This window comes from Saccostrea cucullata, unplaced genomic scaffold (assembly GCF_032062105.1).
Source record: "Saccostrea cucullata isolate Sc308-1 unplaced genomic scaffold, CSIRO_AGI_Scuc_v1 ctg3732, whole genome shotgun sequence".
NCBI classification, from domain to species: domain Eukaryota; kingdom Metazoa; phylum Mollusca; class Bivalvia; order Ostreida; family Ostreidae; genus Saccostrea; species Saccostrea cuccullata.
In genome coordinates this window covers 1-20,774 of record NW_026932775.1, presented here as the reverse complement: position 1 = coordinate 20,774, position 20,774 = coordinate 1, and the positions used below count along the sequence as shown (strand labels likewise).

At 32.3% G+C, this 20,774-nt stretch overlaps 1 protein-coding gene across 1 annotated transcript; it reads left to right on the top strand.

Moving 5' to 3' along the window:
- Positions 1-5,015: 5,015 nt before the first annotated feature.
- On the top strand, positions 5,016-20,768 carry LOC134236112 (uncharacterized; the record flags this gene model as incomplete). Its single annotated transcript, XM_062718292.1, has 9 exons — positions 5,016-5,154; positions 5,418-5,465; positions 6,369-6,410; positions 8,127-8,249; positions 9,724-9,849; positions 16,672-16,755; positions 18,474-18,608; positions 20,030-20,251; positions 20,648-20,768. Coding segments are annotated over exons 1-9 (1,040 nt in total), but the record flags the coding sequence as incomplete, so codon positions are not given.
- Positions 20,769-20,774: the final 6 nt, after the last annotated feature.

Sequence of the window (20,774 nt, the reverse complement as noted above, 5' to 3'; positions counted from 1 at the left end):
TAAAAAAGAGTGCAGTGTCTCAAACCATGTACCTGCAATTAATATGGAATAATTTTATTGCTAAAAAGCTAATGAAAATAAAAAAAAATTAAAAAAATTAGAAAAAATAAAAAATGAGAAAAAAATAGAGCTGTAAAAAATAAATTTGATCAATATGTAAATAAAGCGCGCGCAAGGATATTAGCACTAGCACAGCAAATACGCCAAGGTATATTCCTCACCATGCATATTAGCCTGGTTTCCTGACTCATCCATTCGAGGAATACATGAAGCATAACAGGGACAGGGTACCAGATAATGCACATATCAGCAATTGGCACATATCCAACTTTTTGTTGAATATCTGATATTTTGTTAAATACGTGAAAGATATTATTATATCCGAATAATTTTGATGACTTTATTTTTCTTGATGAAATATGACTTCAAGTAACAGCAATATTGAGTCACTTCCGTTGTTTTTAAAGTCCTCACATCATGTCCTCTGTCACAAAAATTCCACCTTCTTTCCGAAGGAATTCGTCATGACCGGTTTTTACACTCTTACTATGAAAAGTGAATCCACATTTTTCATCTTTCCGAACGAAGTGCATGTCAGTGGGGACATTCTAGTCAAATCTTTTGCACTAAAGAGACCTTTCAATGTTTGTCAACAAAACTTTTACTAAATGACCCATCTTTACGCTTAGTAATTAGGGCATTGTTTAAAAGTGTTTCCCCCGTGGGGTCCATCAATGTTTATCAACAATATCAGTCTTTTGCTTGCTTAGAAATGAGGAAATTGTTTTGAATGTCTGGGAGTGGGGTCATTTACCATCCTTCTGAAGATTACGATATACCCACACATTAAGTACTATCTATGATAAGTGACAGTTGGTTTGTTGTCAATCAGAGATAACGAGGTCAAAAATAGTTCTGTTTGAAGTTTTAAAGCAATTGTTTACAGACTACGGACTATACCAAGGCTAAATAATTGATTATTATCAGTCATTAATGTAAAATTTTGAGACAACCCCCGTGTCTCAGCTGCAAGAAAGACTTCACTCAGCTCAACTTCATACTTGATGAGAGTGTTTCAAAATTTTCCAAAAGGAAGGAAAGAAAAAGGTTTTTAAGGGTAATTTATCACCTGTAGTGGAAAACAAATAACATTAAATCAAGTGTTGAAGATTGTGCTGAAATTCACTTCTAGAGCTCGTAAAACATGCTTTTTAATGTTTTTTATATGTACAAAATGTACTTAGTGTATGATTGAATGTTTAAATAGTAGAATATAGACATATAGGAATGGAGCAAACATTTACACGGACCTCAAAACATTAGAGGTGGGATCAGGTGCTGTACGTGGAGGAGTCTCCTGTCGACCGGTCACGCCAACCGTGTGTTCATTTTCATGATCCTCGAATAACGGAAAAAAATCCGTGGACGACGCAATGTGTAAATAATGGCATTATAAAGCACGCAGCACAGTTAAGGTTACAGTAAGGAGGCGGGGCCTAATTTGTACGGGAAATGTTTACTATGACGTCACGCATAATATAAGGTCTTCAAATACCACAAAATGAAATTATTTGCTATTTCAAACAGCTGGATAGCTGTATACTACATACAAACTTACTATTACATGCAGTTTTGTCGTTTGTTAATTCCCACACAACAGTATATCAACGATGCATCGATCGCAATGCATTTGTCAATGTGACGTCATCTCGCAAAAATGACGCAGTTTTTACACAGTCAGAGGCTGATCAAGTCACATTTTGTACAATGAAAAATGTCTTTTGTTCTCAAATAAAATATTATTTGCGGTAAAATAAAAAGCCATTAACTTGGATGCGATGTTTATTTTAATATTTTATTTATAAAATGTACGTACATTCTCCAGACAAGTGATAATGTCGTGTGTTTGTATGCAGATTCATTTAAAAACTAATGGAAGGGCCCTAATAATCGATTTATTGCAAAGGCATACCCTCAATGTATCTTGTCAAGTTCTTACACATAAACTCAAGAAACATTAAGATATTTGAAAAGTGCTGCGAACCTCTTGAAAATTAACAATAGCTATATTAAATATAGCTGACCAGCAGAATATACAACCTGCCGTCCAACAAATTAAATTTTAGCAATTAAAAAAGGGAATGTACATAGGTTCGCAGCACTTTTCACAAACTACATATAGTGTTGAAAAGGCTTATAAAATAAACTTAGATTTTTAGCTTGGTAATGCCCTTGCAATATTGAAATTTATAGATGACCTCCAAACTGCAAGTTTAATTGCCAAAGTCATGTGACGTCGACATCACATGACAAGTCTAATTAAAAAATCTAAATGTCCCCAACATGTAGATTTAAACCACATTGTTTTTTTTTTATATCAGTTAATTCCTAAAAAGATTCTCCATCCTAATTAAGTATGTATTTTTTATCTTAAAATATGGCCGATATTTCCATTTGTAACCTTAACTGTGCTGCGCAATTTAATCTATCTCAAAATAAAGTGATATAGGTTTAATCTAACGAGAGTATAGGGGTATCCATATGAGAGAAACTTTTCTTGTGGACGTCAAAAACAATCAATCAATCATTCAATAACATTTAAATATTTTTAAATTATGTAGAGAATGATATGGAGATGACGAACAGTATTCAATAGATTATAATTATATAGATAGATATTAAGTTTACCATATCGTAGAATTGACGATTATACAAACATTAAGAATAAAAAAATAGTTATACTTCATGTAAATACATATGGAATTGAATTGAACATAAGTATAATTCATTGGTACTTCATTTCAATAAAATATATAGTGAAAACAAATAGATCAGATCGTTTAAACTACTCGATTTTTGGAGCAGAACAAACACGGGTCTCTAAAACATAAAACGTAGGATCAGGTGTAATAGAGGAGTAAACATTTCCTGTAAACCGGTCATAAAACCGTGTGCCCCTTGTCATGGATTGAAAAGAACGGAGAAAATCTTCGACCATTTAATGTGTAAATAATGATCTAGCCATGGAGGATATGGAGATAACGAACAATATTTAATCTCAAAAAACAATACAAAATAAGAGCAGAGCAAACATGGACCCCCGAAACATCAGAGATGGGATCAGGTGCCATGGAGGAGTGAGCGTCCCCTGCCGATCGCTCACACCTGCCCTATGCTCCTTGTCATGATCGTGAAATAACGAAAAAATCTGTCGAAAATTCAGTGTGTCAATACTAGACTAACAATTGGTATGAAAAACCTCAGTCAGCATTTGACTTAATGATAAATTGTATTTGCTTACAAATTCATTGTGTCGACCATAGAACTTACGAAATGATGACTTTAAACGAGACGGTTGATATTCGGTTGATATTCTTGATATTCAAACAAGTTTTATCATAAAGGTGATGACGTTCACATTTCAATCGTCGACTTCCCTCAATTATACAGCAATAGACCCTCATCACCTGCATACGGTGTTAATATGAACAGCTCTTGGTTGATTCAATAAGCAAATGGATGCACTACAAATGAACAGTTAAAGCTAGGTAAGTTAGTAACAAGAAGGTGATGAGGCAGTAATCTCGGTGAAAGTCGTAAGGTCTATGGTTGACAATGAATTTGTCAGCAAATTAATGTAATCTATGAAGTCAATTTCTGACTAAAACACACACAGAAATATAATTGTTTGGTCATTATTTACAAACTGAATTTTAGGCAGATTTTTTCATAATACCGATAAACAGGAGATGCCAACTCCTTCATGGTACATGTACCTGATCCCACCTCTGACGTTTTATAGGTCAATGTTGCGACTTATAAAAATTGTATAGTTTAATGGACTTTTGAGCTTGATTTTTTTTCTTATCTTAATGCATGAATTTCATTCAAAAGATTAATTGAAAAGGTTTCTGAGTTATCAATACGTCAGGAATAAGTGACACTCTACAATTTTAGGACATGTCCCGAATATTTACTTTTGAACAAAGTAATCAAATAATCGACTAAAGAAAATACATACTTTTGCATTTTGACATCCCTATTTTAAGCAAAACTGCTTATTCTCTTTTCTTTGTCAGTAAGTAATTTTGATTTTTAAAAAAAATTATATGTAGATCATGCTTTTACGGATCAAATCAAGATCTATAAAGCACGCATTTAGGGGATGAGGATGAATTGTTGCATAAGTACGGAAGTTGACAGTAGCAAAATTACAAAATCAATTTAACAATATTTTATAAGATAGAAAAAGGATTAATGCATGGGAACTGTCAATTAGTTATTTTGCTTAATACGTTTAATCAAAAGTAAACGTTGTACCAAGTGATTTTAAGAATTCTATGTAGATGGCATTAGACATCGTTTATATAATATATATTGGTACCCTTTAGCTCACAGCAAAAGATAGCATAAGATGACAGAAGCGATAAGAATTATGTCACCTCAGACCAGTTTGCGTTGTTATGATGCATATTTACAAATGCATAGAGGTGCTACATTTATCTAAAATGCATGCCTGTAAAATGTCTTTGCCCAGTGATACCCATTTTTAGTTACATTATCTTATTAATAGAAGCGCATTTGTTGAGGACTTCCTTATCCAGGTCATTGTCTCCTCGAGCTCTACAAAGAAAAAATGAGACATAACCATATATTTCATGCCGACGAAAACAATAATTCAGGTCCTCAGTTTTAAAGCCCCCCCCCCCCCAAAAAAAAGCAAATAAAAACTCCTGGATTAATTCTAATTTCGGGTGCTTTCTGACCAGTGAATACATGCATATATATATGTTGACTTCTGAAGTTTGACGCGACCCTGCAAACAGGAATCGAACTCAAGCCTCTTGGTCACTTAGCAAACACAGTATCTCTAAGATACCGTGATCTGTTAATTTTTAAATGTACCCTACATAAAATGGTTAATTACTGTCACCATTAATGTATTTGGTGTGTTTCACAAAATTCAAAGAAATTATATATGGAAACAATTAACTACTGCTCCATTTTTTAAAATTATGCTGTGTTTTGCAGAGAAGCTACCCTGTGTAGACAACATAAACTACTGCAGTCAGTTTGGGGCAGATGTGTGTCAGCAGGAGTTCTATGGACAATACCTGAGGGAGAACTGTAGAAAGACCTGCAACTTCTGTAGAGGTATCTTTAATGCAAGAAAACGTATCAAAATTATACAATAGCTTTTATTTAATTTATCTTTTTATATGAAAAAAAAAAAACCACTTGTTTAAAACATTAGAAATGATCTTGCAACCAAAGTATTTGGCTTATCATTTTGTTAGAAAACATAAGTTAATATCGGCTCTTGTAGATGCACTTCTGGGTTGTCGAATAAGCAATCTCTGGTTCAACATATTCCTATTGTAAGTCACATGTAGTTTTATTGATGATTTCTGTTTTAGCTCCAACAGAGTACCTTGTTTCCAGAACCACCACTACCACTACACCAGGTAGGTCAACTTTTTAGTAGCACAGAGTAACTAGTGTCTAGTACCATCAGTATCATTAAAACAAGTAGGTCAACTCTAACAGATAAATAAGGTATTGTCTTTCAGGTAACTCAAAAATATGTAAAGCTAATGTCATCTTAAACATATATTTAATATCCCAGTACCTCAAAATCAGGGAAGGCAGGTGTAAAATATACCTATGAAATCAGATATTCCAATAAGTTACACACAGAATTAGCTAAGGCAGGTGTAAAAATATACAAAGTAAATCAGCTTAATCATGGACATAGTCATTACCAGTGCCCCAAATCTAGAGAATATAGGTGTCAATAATACCAGGTAATCAGATATTGATGTACATGTTAGATACCTCTCACAGAGTCATTGTCATGACCAGTACAACAACACAAGGTGAAACAGGTGTTAGACTTGTAAATAACATTTTATAATTGGTCGTCCGGTCTAACGGTTGTGGATATTTAGTATAAATGTGATATTTCTGGTAGAATGTAATCATCTTATACTTATTTCATGCTTGTTAAACATGCACGTGTTATTGTGTAATAATTTTATTTTAGTTGTAACACGTCATTTGATTGGTGAAGCGATTTTATCCATTTTGTATAACAAAACTACCTACGTCACAATGAGTTACCTAAATAACGCAATGTTCCGCTTGACATTTACTTTTAAAATATGCTATATTTTGTCTGCATTGAAGTTAAATTATAAGGAATGAAGCTTATTTCAACATATGTTATACGATAAAACATAACCTGGGGCAGTTTTTACATGTTTATAAACTGCTTCGCGGTTTATAAAGCGTAAACCGCCCCAAGTTATGTTATTTCAAGTTGGAATAAGCTTAATTTCTTAAGTAACTGATTGTTTTTTTCTTTATAGTACCAACAACACCAACAACACCAACAACGACGTATAACCCAGGTAAAGAGGACTTTTTGTCACCTATGTCACCTGATATAAATGTCAAATGTCTATATTGGGACTTTTTTATATGTGAAAAGAAACAGAAAATACAAATCTTCAATTGAATACACCTTTTTACTTCTTTAAAACTAAGTAGTTTTATTTTTGTGTCACCTTAATCGAAAATTCAGGACATGTAGATCTGCCTGTCTGCCTGCGTTTGTCCACCAAAAAATAAAATCGCACATAACTTTTGATTGGCTGGTATATGACTATTAATATTTTAAAGTTTTTAATATGTGTTTAACCTTGCAACAAAACCTTTTTCGGTACCATCATATTTCAGGTTTCGTAATTTTTTTCCTTATGACAAAGCAATCCCTTAAAAGAACTTTATTCTGTAGTAACCAATATTTGCCCCCAAAATCAAACTTTGACGGAGTAAAATTTAATTATATTTTAAAACGGGGGGATTCATGCTGACTTCAAAGCACTGAATGTTTTCGTCAGCAATGATGTCATATGTTTGAAATGACGTCAGGAAAATGACGTATATCTAAAATTCCAATGATTTCTAAAGAAAAATGTAAAAATTGCGACAATATTTTGAGTAAAAATCACCAAGCGCAGATGTGTTCAGACTCAGTCTTTTGATATAATGTGTAGAATAATAATATTAATTAAATATGCAAATATTGTTCCTGAACAGACATGCGCTCTATCAATTTATAAATAAAATCTTTGAAATTTTGTCCATTTTGTCCTTTTTCTGAAAAATTGCAAAATCCGACGAGTTTGTGACGTTATAAAATAAAAAATTGTCAATAACCTACTTTTAAAATATAATATGTTTTGTTACTTTATATTTTTTATACAATTTATACAAAACAACACATTTTAAGATTTTTTTCAAAATTTAATTTTTGTGGGGGCAAAGATATGCAATATACCGTATATATTTCTTAAACGATTTTGATCATTTTTTATTTAATCTTGAACATGTGCTTGGAGTCAGGCCAATCAAATTAAAAACTTGAATATTGGCCTTCAACTTTATACCGGGTTATCATATTTCACAGGAGTTGGCACGGATTATCCGCGAGTTTATGTTACGTCAACGTCATTGTTACGTCAGCATGATTGTTACGCCTTAATGCCTTATGTTTCTATAGATAACAACAGATCTAAAATAAACCACTGTATGGTCATAACTTTCAAATGGGTAAAGGTAAAGCTTATATTTTTACCTTTTTATGTTCTGGACAAGGCTTTTCTGTCCGTAAACGATTTGTACTTGGGCTTTCATATTTCAAGGTAAATTCTTATGACGAGTCATTCCTTCGGTACTAAAAATGTAGAGTTTCAGACCTTGGAAACTGACCTGTTTAAAACAAAACTTAAACCTTGGCAATAACTTTCAAACAGCATTTGTACTTTAGGGGTGTATTTATCGTAGTAGAACAATCCCCTGGAAACCAACAATTTTGATCAATTTTAGAGTTTGGCCTGCTAAAAAAATGCCGTAAATGTTTCCCTTTGATATGACCTTCTCATTTCAAAGGGCTTACACTGCTCTTTACTTAGAAGAGATAAAAACAAAAAAAAAAACTTTTAATTAATAATAATGATGTTTTACTTTGATTAATAATTGTTTTCTTTTCTTAAAATACATTGTAAATACTTTTTCATTATATAAATCCAAATAGTCAATATCATGATTTTTTTTAATTTTAGTTCTGGAATGGTGTTTGGACAGAAGAAGATACAACTGTTGGCGCTATCCTGCCGAGAAGTGTGTAGGGTTTTATGAGAACTGGTTCAGAAAAAATTGTCCATACAGATGTGGATATTGTCCAAGTAAGACTATAAGTATCTTACAATTTTTGCTGTTTGAATCCTTAACTATAAGTATTTGTGTAGCTTGGATAGCATAACAATACTTAAACAACAATTACAACTACGTCTGGCTGTCTGTAGGTAGAAAGTTTGAATTAGATATTTTACACATATATTTATCTTGGTAATCTGACTTTTGACATTTGAATGAGACCCTTGATCTAATATTTTTTTTGTTTCGATAACCATATAAAAGTAGTGTATCTTTAACACCTCTTTGCTTTTTAAATGCTCATTTACCGCTTGCCATAAAAAAATATTAAAATATTAAGTAAAGGTCTAACGTTCTAGTTGAGTTGACCTTGAGATATTAAATACCTTGAAAATATTCTGATCATAAACTGTTGACTTATAGTAAAATAAAATATATTCGTGGAGTCAAAATTTCAATTTTGTAGGAGAAAATATTACTTTGTTGGTATTTGATTTCGTATATGGAAAATGTTTAGAAGTGATGCATTTGATATATTCAGGTTGGTTATAAATTCGTTGGTATACGCCTGTCTATAACTAGAAATTAACGAAAATTAACCCCCACGAAAAGTCATGATTTCAAAGTAAATTGTCATTTTTTTTAGTTTGATAGGTAAGGCTTTGATAATTGGGATTATGTACGTCACATGATTTTAAATATACTACATTTTAATTAATTTAAAGTATATGCAATGCAATTACAACACATATTAAAATTCAGATAGCATTGTAATGAAAATATGTTTTGATTTCTTTATTACAAAAACCGTTGCTAATGGAATTTGGGAGAAGGTTTCACAAAATATGTTTTTATAAAGAAAAACAAGACCCCCCTTCAAAACCCCCATTAATATCATTTTTAATTAATATTTAAATTTCCTTATTCACTTTAGCTTTTAAGATTCAGGAATGGTATTTTTATTTGATTGTCAGATTTTTTAAAGATTCTATACAATTGGTCTAACTTCGATAAAAATTGGCAACCCCCAAAATGCCTCAACTTGAGAATACTATTCTACAGAAAAATGGGCGAATCCTTCTTACTTTATTAAATGCTGGTTTCGGTAATGCCCCTCGTCCTTATTATTAGGAAGTTGCAATCATCCTGTATACAAAAATATACAAACATATTTTCTGAAACTCCCCATAACCCATTCCCTGCTGTACATGTGTTAAGGTCTCTTGCATTGATGCAAGCAGTAAAAAAAATATCTGTCCTTCAATGCATTCTAAACATCTATTACATATATGGATATTTCTTTTTTCAAGACATGTATATGTTACAAACTGCAAACCATAAATATGATGTAATACGTGACTAAACCTGATTTTTCTTTTAAAAATTTTGACCGTATATTTCCATTTCTTTACAACTACTTTACAACTACTTTGCAATAATTTAATATTAAGTCTATACATATATATTTTATGTTTTACATGTATATGTATACATTTTTTTCAGATCTTCTTCCACCCTGTGTAGATCTAGACCCAAGTTGTGAACATTACTCTTTAGAAGCTTGTACCAACCTAACATACAGAGCCTACATGAGAGAAAACTGTAGGAAAAGATGCAACGAGTGTAAATGTAAGTTTTATGGTCACTCAGTCTGTATTAACCAAGCATGAAGAGCTTACAATTGAGAAAACCGCAATACGAGATGCAACTAGCGTAAATGTAAAAAAACATAATTGAATACCAACAAGCATCTTTAGTATACAATGGGAGAGAAGATGTTTTACTTTCGTTTTAATTTTATAGCTTACTTTAGGATACTATTTGCACAGAAATTCATTAAATGTGATCAATATTTGGCCCAATGAATGAAGGATATAGAGGTAACGAACAGTATTCCATATCAAAGTTCATAGAACAATACAAAATAGGAGCAGAACAAACGCATACCCCCAAAACATCAGAGAAGAGATCAAATGCCATGGAGGAGTGAGCATTCCCTGCCGATTGGTCACACTCTCAGTGTGCTCCTTGTCATGATCGGGGAATAAATGAAAAAAATGTCGTCAATTCATTGTATAAAAAAAATCACAAACATTTACATGAAAAAAATCAGTCAGCATTGACTCCATGATAAATTGTATTTGCTAATTAGGTCATTAAATGTAAATCGACCATGAAACTTAGGAAATGAAGACTTTAAACGAGACTGCTGATATTCTTGTTTCATCAACCTGTTTGTCAATAATTTACCTAGTTGGGGTTGTTTATACGCAGAGCATGCTCTTGCGTATCAAATCAACTGAGATTTATAAACTCCTTATAGAGGTAATTTGCTGTATATCAGGTCGGAGAGAATTCTCGTAATCGGGTATTATCCTTGAAATCGCGTATAATACTCGATATTAGGGTATCGTTAAATCCGCGAAATCGGGTATTCCTTGCAACTTTCTTTAAAAAATAAAGAATAAAGCAACGGCGCATTATGCCAGTAACTGTTACTTGTACATCAGTATCTTGTGGATTTATTTTTATCAAACCTGATACATACGGTTGTCAAATAAGTTTAAAATCACACGACAAACACTGCTGGGGTAACAAAGAGGACACAATGGCTTTATTATTTTTCAATATAATTTCTAAAGTCAATTAACTACACTTCGTTTGTCTTTATTTTCCATTAAAGTATTCCATATACTTAATTTTCTAATTTGTGCACTATTCACAAAACGTGAAATTTTAAAGAAATTAAACGACTATCGCCGTGTTATGTATTTTTACTGAAAAATGTATGGTGTCCCTTTCACGTGAAATATAAATTATTCCTTACAGTTAGAGAGTACAGTATAAGCGAGTCATAATTGTATATCTCTGCCATAATAGAATACCAACGTTATTATAAAGAAGAAAAAAAAATAATTTAAATAAATACCCACGAGAAAACAGTTTGAAAATAGCTAATTGAAGATGAGTATCTTTTTTATGCCAATTTAGCATGAAATTTTTATTCAAAGACACCGTAAATTTTTTGGTTGCATTTTAATCGATACAAGATTTGCTATTTTACCTTTATTTTATGAATTTGTTTGAAAATTGAGAGCGAGAAGTCAAATGAACAGGATTTTCAGTTTTGTTTTGTTTTGTTTTGTTTTTTTTTTTGGGGGGGGGGGGTATAAATAAAAGTCAAATGTGTACATCTTTTCATGAGCTTATAATACATTGAATTTCTCAATATAGATTGAGGTACAGTCATATTGAAATATGAATTACATAGTCAAGTTATCACATTTCTTATAGTTTTTACGTTTATGAACATGTTAATGAACAAACTGAAATAATGGAGTGTTCAATTGCCTTGGAATCTCTTGTCTTAGTTTTTGGGAATATAAATCCTCATTGGACATTAAAATTTCATAAAAATCGTAGCCACTTCCTTTCTTTATTATACTATTTGATAGACAGGGTAAATTTAACCTCTTTACACTGTACCTTCTTTATTTTTTTATATCGCTATATTATACCTCATTATAATATGCTAAAACAACGCACTATCTGATTGGTTCTAGACAATATGTCACAGTTTTCTTTTAGTTATTTTATCTATGATATGTATTATTCATGGCAATAACTTTTCCTAATACTCATCTATAATGTAAAATTGTGTTTAAAAAATAAACATGAATTCGTATATGATTTTTATTTGATGAATAAATCTTCACTACGATTAAAAATATATAACCGAGTTTAACCGACCGTGACATTCAAGAGAGGTCTTTTGGACCCATGTAGAACACAGTTGAGGTTGTTTTGTCAGAGGTGGTCAAGAAGCCTTTAACTCCTCCCCCTTTGAAGTCGCCAAGAAATGGTAAAATATTGATGACTTAACGAAACGCAGCACTGTTAAGGCCAGAAAAAGGGGACCGGGCCTAATTTATACGGGAAAAGTTTACTGTGACGTCACACAAAAATATGACTTTTATGCATTCATCATATTACCCGAAAATAAAATAATTTGCAAGTTTAAACTGTATTAGCATAATAAACAACAATAAAACTTATCAATGCATTAACAAAAGTCGCTAGTTAAATCCCATACAGTTGGTTTTATACAAATCACTGATCTCGATGAACTTGTCAATCATGACGTCCTTTTGGTAAAAATGACGTATTTCATGTACTGTGAGAGGCAGATTTGGGAATTTTTCAACAAAGAAAAATGCGATTTATTATAAAACAGAATATTATTTACAGGTTTTTAATAGGCTAATAATACCAATGCATATTCTTTGTTAAGTGCGATTATTCATCAACTATCGAGAGAATGTAATACTATTTAAATAATTCTGTCGTGTTTTAATTTTCATGTTAGGTATATTTTACATCGAGGTGCCTCATAAAATCGCTTTTTCGCAAGGGCATACACTAAATAAATCTTGACCATTTTTTGAATATAAATAAGGGATACGTTTCTTAACTTGAAAAGTGCTGCTGCTTTCTTTAAATCGAGAGCATGACTTCACAAGTACACAAAATATTTGGTAAAAGTCAAACATATTTCGACATCAGCCTTTCTACTTGAAATTATAACTATTAAAACGCGAATTATATTCAAAGCAGCACTTTCCAGAAAGTACAAAGTATGCAGAAACAAATAATAGTTTGAATTTTTTTATTTCAACTAGGGTATGCCCTTGCGATATTGAAATTTGTTTTTGACCTACATTCCGTGTACCTACTATGCATTCATCACGTGACTGTCCATTGAAGAGATCAAACTCCATACAGTACAAAGTAGGTTATACTATGCTATATAAGTATTTAAGTTCTGTGATAATAAAACAGCTGAATAAAAATAAATTCAGTTTTAAAAACAATTCCCGTTTTTACACTTCTAATTTCCATTGATTTCTCATTGTAAGCATTAACAGTGCTGCGAATTAAACGATCAACAGTTCTGTTCTCTCATAAGCTGTATTCCTGAAACTATCACTGTCTCTGCTAAAATGTTGAAGACATATTCTGCAAATATGTTTGAATGATAAAAAAAAAAGATTTTCAAAAAAAGAGAAAGAGGGTTCTTTTTGCCGAAATTTTAGACATTTTTATCATAACATTCTTTATACATTCATAATTAAATTTGATTTTATGCACATGATGAATATGAAAGTAATTAATGGCGCATAATTAGATACGAAAGACAATCCCTTGTTTATACATGACATCATATTTGGTGTGTGAAATGTGTTTCCGTATAATTTGATTTATTTACAAATTGTTCATGTTTGTCGTGTTGATGAGGAATTATTATAAATTCCCGAATTCTGATACATTACAAATCTGTTGTGTTGGGAATGAACATTAGGAAGATGCATATACTTTCAACATAAAGAAAAATATAAAGCAAATCGAACGCCTTTTTGTGTGCAGATCATGAAATGTACTGAGATCCACGGGTTTGTTGTCCCGAGTGCATTAATCTTGACGCCCAAATTCTTACTTGGCTAGTGATACCTTTAGAAAACATGTGTATCTAGATGAAAGTTAACTCGGCAACATGCGCCATCCCTTGTTTAAGTTTTATTAGGTGATTACACCTTCGATACCCGATTTCGCGGATTCAACGATACCCTAATATAGAGTATTATACGCGATTTCACGGATAATACCCGATTTCGAGTATTCTCTCCGACCTGTATATTGCTGCATAAGTAAGGGAGTTTGGCGATTGAAAAGTTAAAGTCATCATCTTTATTAGAGAGCGTGTCTATTAGATACAAATGTAACCTTTAACATTTTTTTTGAGGTAAAATATCCAAGTATGAAACAGATGTGCCAGACTCTGTGGTATCTTTTATCTCAAGCTCTCCTGGATATATCATATCGACGTAGGAATGCAATTTCCATTGACAATAAATCTTCGATGAAGGATATGGAGATAACGAACAGTATCAGTCCAGTCCAATACGAAAATTCGTAATATTACGAAAAAACGTAATATTACGAGAAAGTGTTATATTACAAGTTATCGTAATATAAAACTTATATTGTAATTTTTCGTAATTTAGTTAAATTACGAATACACGTAATATAGCAGATGTAAGAGACTATATTACGTTTTCGTTATCCAAGACAAATTCAAGCATTGCAAGAAATTGAGTGGTGAGTAGCAAAGTATGACGTTTAATACGAGATGTCACGAGCGATAACTTGTACGACTCTTACTGAGATGTGAATTCTGTGTATTTCAATAAGAATTGCACGAACAGTTGAATTATGAGACGAGAGTGTGATTTTAGGGTAGACTTCGCAAGAAAAAAGGGGAGTTCGGGTGATATAGACCAATGCGACATGCATAAGCGAATATTGAAATTTAAAAGAAAATTGGTGTTATCCTTGGGAAAATTCCTATAAAAGGATAATAAAAGAAATTGTCCACTCACCCATCGCTGGCGGTACTTTTTTTTAAATTTCCATGCTTTCTGATAGGCGTAACTGACCAAACTGACCGCGTGCTATCAGTAGCCGTGGAATCTGATATATTACTGACGTCATACTTTGCTACCAACCACTCAATTTCTTGCAATGCTTGAATTTGTCTTGGATTAAGAAAAAAAAGTAATATAGTCTCTTACAATCTGCTATATTACGCGTATTCGTAATTTAACTGCATTACGAAAAATTGTAATAGAAGTTTTATATTATGATAACTTGTAATATTACGAATTTTCGTATTGGACTGGAATGAATATACGATCTCAAAGTCCATAAAACAATACAAAATAAGAGCAGAGCAAATACGGACCCCGAAACATCAGAGGTGAGATCAGGTGCCATTGAGGAGTGAGCATCCCCTGCCGACCGGTCACACCCGCCGTGTGCTCCTTGTCATGATCAGGAAATAACGGAAAAAATCCGTCGTCAATTCAGTGTATAAATTACAATGAATTATGGACTAACAATTGGTATGAAAAACGTCAGTTAGCATTTAACTCAATGATAAACGGTATTTTCTTACATGGTCATTGTATCGACCATATAACTTACGAAATGATGACTTTAAACGAGACTGCTGATATTCTTGTTTAGTCAACTTGCTTGTCAATACTTTACCTCGTTTTAGAAATTGTTCATTCGTAGAGCATGCTCTTGTGTATCGAATCAACTGAGATATATATACTCCGTATGCAGGTGATGAAGGTATATTGCTGCATAAGTAAGGGAAGTTGACGATAGAAAAGTTAAAGTCATCACGTGTATCATATAGCTTTTTTGTTAGATTACCAATAGTGTTTTTAAAGAAAAATATCCAAGTATGAAACAGAAGTGTCAGACTCTGTGGTATCTTTAATCTCAAGCTCATCATGATATATCGTATCGACGTAGGAATGGAAATTACCATTATTAATTGACAATACGTCGTCGATATATAGAACTGTCGAATTGAAGGCCACAGCAAGTGTTTTCCTCCCTATCAAGATTTTGCTTTAATTCTGCTTCATATGAATAAAAAAAATAAGTCTGCTAATTACGGAGCTCAATTTGTTCCCATGGGAATTCCAATAGATTGTTGGAATACCCGGTATCCAAAAACCACATAGATGTTGTCAGTCATATTCTCAAGCATCTTCTTGATGTCAACTTCATAGTACTTGTGTGTGCAATCAGAATCTTTTTTTAACAAAATAATTTTGCAAATGACTAATGACCAGGTGAGTAAATTAACGAGTTCCATTTTTATTGAAGTAGCAGCAGTCAATGATATCAAAAAGCATGGATTTTAATTTGTCGTTGGGAATTGTTGTGTTTAAAGTTGAAAAGTCGTAAGGTTTTAAGCTTTTTAAGTTTTTATCTAAATGTCGAGTTGAAAGACACAGCAAGTGTTTTCTTCTTTTGACGCATAAGATTTTGCACACATTTTGCTTCATACATGTATGAATGCAAACATTAGTCTGCTAATAACGGAGGACAGTTTGTACCTAGATTGTACCTAGATAGATTGTTAGATAACCAGGTCTCTAAAACCCCCATAGATATTGTCAATCGGAAAATCACGCATGTTTTTGATGTCAACTGCAGATTACTTGTGTGTTTTAACAAAATGAATTTTGCAGATGACCAATAACCAGGCAAGTAAATTTACGAGTTCCTTTTTTTAATGGAAAAGTAGCTTTCAAAGATATAAAGAAGCCTGGACTTTAATTTATCGTTGGAAAGGGCTGTGTACAAAATATATTTGAAAAGTCATAAGTGTTTGGAATCTTGAGTAGTGAGTACCCACCTCTGATACACACCACTTTTTGAATATAAAGTTACACACTACTTTCTAAAATTCTAGATGTAGATGTTCCACTGGAAGGGGAATATGACTTAATATTATTTCTCCAACTTTGTATCTCAGCATACTATAGAATATAAACTACTGAATCTTATAATATCTAGCATTTTATTTTTTAGACCCAGGACAGAATCTTGCGCCGATCACACCGCCCTATGGAGTCTATACTACAACTACGACGAGTGTGTTGTCAACAAAGAAAGGTAGATAACGGTGTTTTTTAACAGAAAAAAATGCATTTCAAGGGGCATCTGAGCTTGAATATTGTTTGTTATCGCCATACTTTTCATTTTATTTGGTCATTTTTAAATATTATTTCTAATAACAATCCTAAGTGTCCTTTACATGCTGATTTTTTTTCGAATATATTTAAAATGTTTAAATTACTATTAAACAAATTGAACGTCAAATTGGGCATTAGAGAGAGAAAATGACACTGACGTTATACATTATACATCCTTCGTTCTTGTTATTATTAAGAGATAATCATGATTTCCATATCAAATTATCTTTGAAGACAAATGTAATATATACAAGTAAAAATTTTATTTTGCTGCATAAATATCTAAAGCTAATAAAAATGAATTCATCACAAAATCAAAAAGTTAGTTTGCCAAGAATTCCTCTTGTTAAATATCAAAACAATAAAAAAAATATATTTAGTTCTTTTATTATGAAGATTGACATAATTGTATAGGCTTTAATATGTTGCAAGCTTTTTCGAAGTTTATTACGTTGTAATAAAAAATAAAACAAAAGGCCCATGGGCCACATCACTCACCTGAAAACTGTTGCTAGGAAAAAAATAGAAATTGGTTTATAATTAAAAGGTTTAAATCCAAATGAAGTCCAATGATCAATCATGGCTTTGCTATTCTTGAGAAGATGATTTTTAAAGAATTTTCCTACATATGTCTATGTAAAAATTTTATTGGTCATTGTGGCATCGCCTTAACCCCGGGTGTCATGATTTGAACAGACTTGAATCAACGCTACCTGAGGATGCTTTAATATGAATATGATCAATTATGTCTTTGCTATTCTTGAGCAGAGGATTTTTAAATAATTTTCCTATATATTTCTATGTAAATTTTTGGTCCGCCATTTTGACCCCGCTCTACCTCCGGGGGTCATAATTTCAACAAACTTGAATCTACACTACCTGAGGATGCTTCCATATAATGATCAATTATGACTTTGCTATTCTGGAAAAGAAGATTTTTAAAGAATTTTCCAACATATTAAAATGTAAAACTTTGGTTGGACATTTGTCCCACTCCTACCCCCAGAGGTCATAATTTTAACAAACTCGATTCAACACTATCTGAGAATGCTTCCATATGAATATGACCGATTATAGTTTTTGTATTCTTGTGAAGAACGATTTTAAAGAATTTTCCTATGTAAAACTTTGATCACCCATTGTTGCTTCGCACTACTCCCGGGATCTTGATTTGAACAAACTTGAATCTACACTACCCGACGATGTTTCCATATATGTTTCATCTTTCCTGGCACAGTGGTTTTTGAGAAGAAGTTTTTAAAACCTGCCACCTCTTTTTATTAATTCCTAATTATCTCCCCTTGAATGACGGCATGGACCTTCATTTGAACAAACTTGAATTCCCTTTACCCAAGGATGCTCTGTGACAAGTTTGGTTGAAATTGGCTAAGTGATTCCTGAGAAGAAGTCGAAAATGTGAAAAGTTTACAGACAGACGGACGGACGCCGGACAAAATGTGATCAGAAAAGCTCACTTGAGCCTTCGGCGCAGGTGAGATATTAAAAAGGTTAAGTGCAGTCAGCTATTAAATTTCCATTACCCATCCAATGTATACACGATTTACGTATTTACCAGCATTGGAATTTAAGGTTTGAAAAACATTAAAATAGTCTTAAGTTTAGTTTGTTTCTTCGCAGTTATGGCTGCCTCAACAAAGCCAACTCTTATTGTGCCAACAGAAAAATTTGGGATTCCAATTCTCATCCCATTATTATTTCCAGTACATCAGGGCAACAAACCAGAGGAATTAAAGAGGGTCAACATTTCTTCTGGTGACGTAGCTATTGCATAATTTGTATATACTGAATTATTTACAATAAAATGTAGACATGACTTATTGATATACTGAAATTTAAATTTTCTTTGAGGTATTGAATGAAAGATCGACCTGATTGAAAATTTAATTCAAATATGTCTTTTTTCAACTTGATTCTTTCGTTTCAAATATATTTTAAGAAATATTTTGAGTACTGTATACAAGGACATTTTTACTCTCCTTTATTTGTCGAACTTCAAACTGGTCGAATTTACAAATTACACATTGTGATTTATCAAACAAAACTAAGACTGGGCGAATTTAAAACCGGACAAAATTGTTTACAAGTTCGAAAGGGCGAAAGGGCGAAAATAACACGAGGCGAAAATAACCCTGTATACATTATTAAGGTCCATCTTGAAGTCACTACCTTGCAGTTTAAGGTGACATTTACTTATCATAAAAAGGCCCTTTTTATTTTTAAAATTCACTGTAACAATGTACAACGTTAATTTTTTTTCTTTTAGATTTTCTGAAAGACCCGTGACATTCATTTCTAATTATGCTCGATTGGCGTAGGAGCAGTCTCTACCTTTCCTTACGTCTTAAGGTTGACGTAGCGGCGAACCAGATTCGAACCCTAGTCGTTTGGTCACAAAACAGCGTACTACCACTAGGCTAAACTGACACATTAAGGATATTAAAACTAAAATGCCTAGAATTTATATATTCGTTTTATTCAGTGTGATTTCAACCGTGGCCCGCCAGATTAATTTTATGAAATGTTACATTCAGTGTTAATTTAAAGTGGTATTTAGGAACAGATTCAATACATTGATTGATTGATTGATTGTATGTTGTTTAACGTCCCTCTCGAGATTTTTTCATCCATATGGAGACGCCAAATAATATGTCAAATAATAATTTACGTTCTCTTATTTTTGGCATTTCTCCCTAATGATCTGTAGAATTTAATCTAATTTGCTTGAAAGCGATATTATCTTAATTCTATTTCTTAATAATAAGTGGCAAAATATGAAACGGCGAGCGTGAGTTTGTTTGATTGAGAAAATATTGATAGCAAATGTGATTTTTAAGCACAAATGCAAAACGTATTTTTTTGCTAAATTTCATGTACACAGATCTCCATTCTCTTTGTTATAATAATTAATGCTATGCATGGGTAGAAATCTGATGTATATTCCTAAAAAAAGTAATGTAGTCTGCTAGTAACACTAATTTATCAAATCATTTATGAAGGAACGGTTTTCATAATCAACTTAATTAAAATGAGACTTCGAAGATCCACGCCGTATTTACTCTATGTTACGCAGAGAGAAAACGGCATGGACCTAATATGTCTGATTTCAAGTAGATTGATCTTTGCACATAAGTTACTTTCAAGTTTATTGGATTTTCATATTTTGTTATTCTCAGTGATAGGGAATTCCCACCTTTTGCAGCAGAGTGAAGCTTTTAATGTCAACTGCAGAATAACTGGATATAAACAGGGATCTGACATTAACGATACATCTTCTGTTGAATGGTTATTTAATGGCCAAAGGATATCATATCTTGGAATGGTTTTCAATGCCAATAAATACAGATTGCATGTAAAAACTACAAATACGTTTTTGGAGTTTGATTTGGAAATACCAGGTATTTAATACCTTTAAAACAGATAAAATTTGCTTATATTCTTGCAGTTTAAAAAAGAGATTGCTGGCAGAAAAGTTAATTTGGATAATTTTGTCTCGTTAAATGAGGGGGTAACGGAATTTGTTTAGTTGTCTTGCAGAGTTTTTCGATAAAATTACGTCCGACTTTTACTGCTTTTGTTCTTTCTAATATATGTCAGGATAATTTTCCTGATGTGATAATTTTTTTTAATGTGACCTTTACAATTTTCCTTGTAATTTGATAATATAAAAGAGACTTGCTTTCAAAATTTTAGCTTAAATCTATGGTATATTTACTGATGTATATTACGATTTCAAAATGTTTTTCATGCTCAGTAAAACATATATTGATTTCTATTTTATTTTTGTGTATCAGCTGTGACTGCAGAGGATTCTGGGAATTATACCTGCGTGTTGGGAGACAGAGCCAACAAGAATCATTTTCAAGAAAAGTCATGGTACCTACATGTAATTTGCATGGAATGCAGCCAAACAATGTTGGA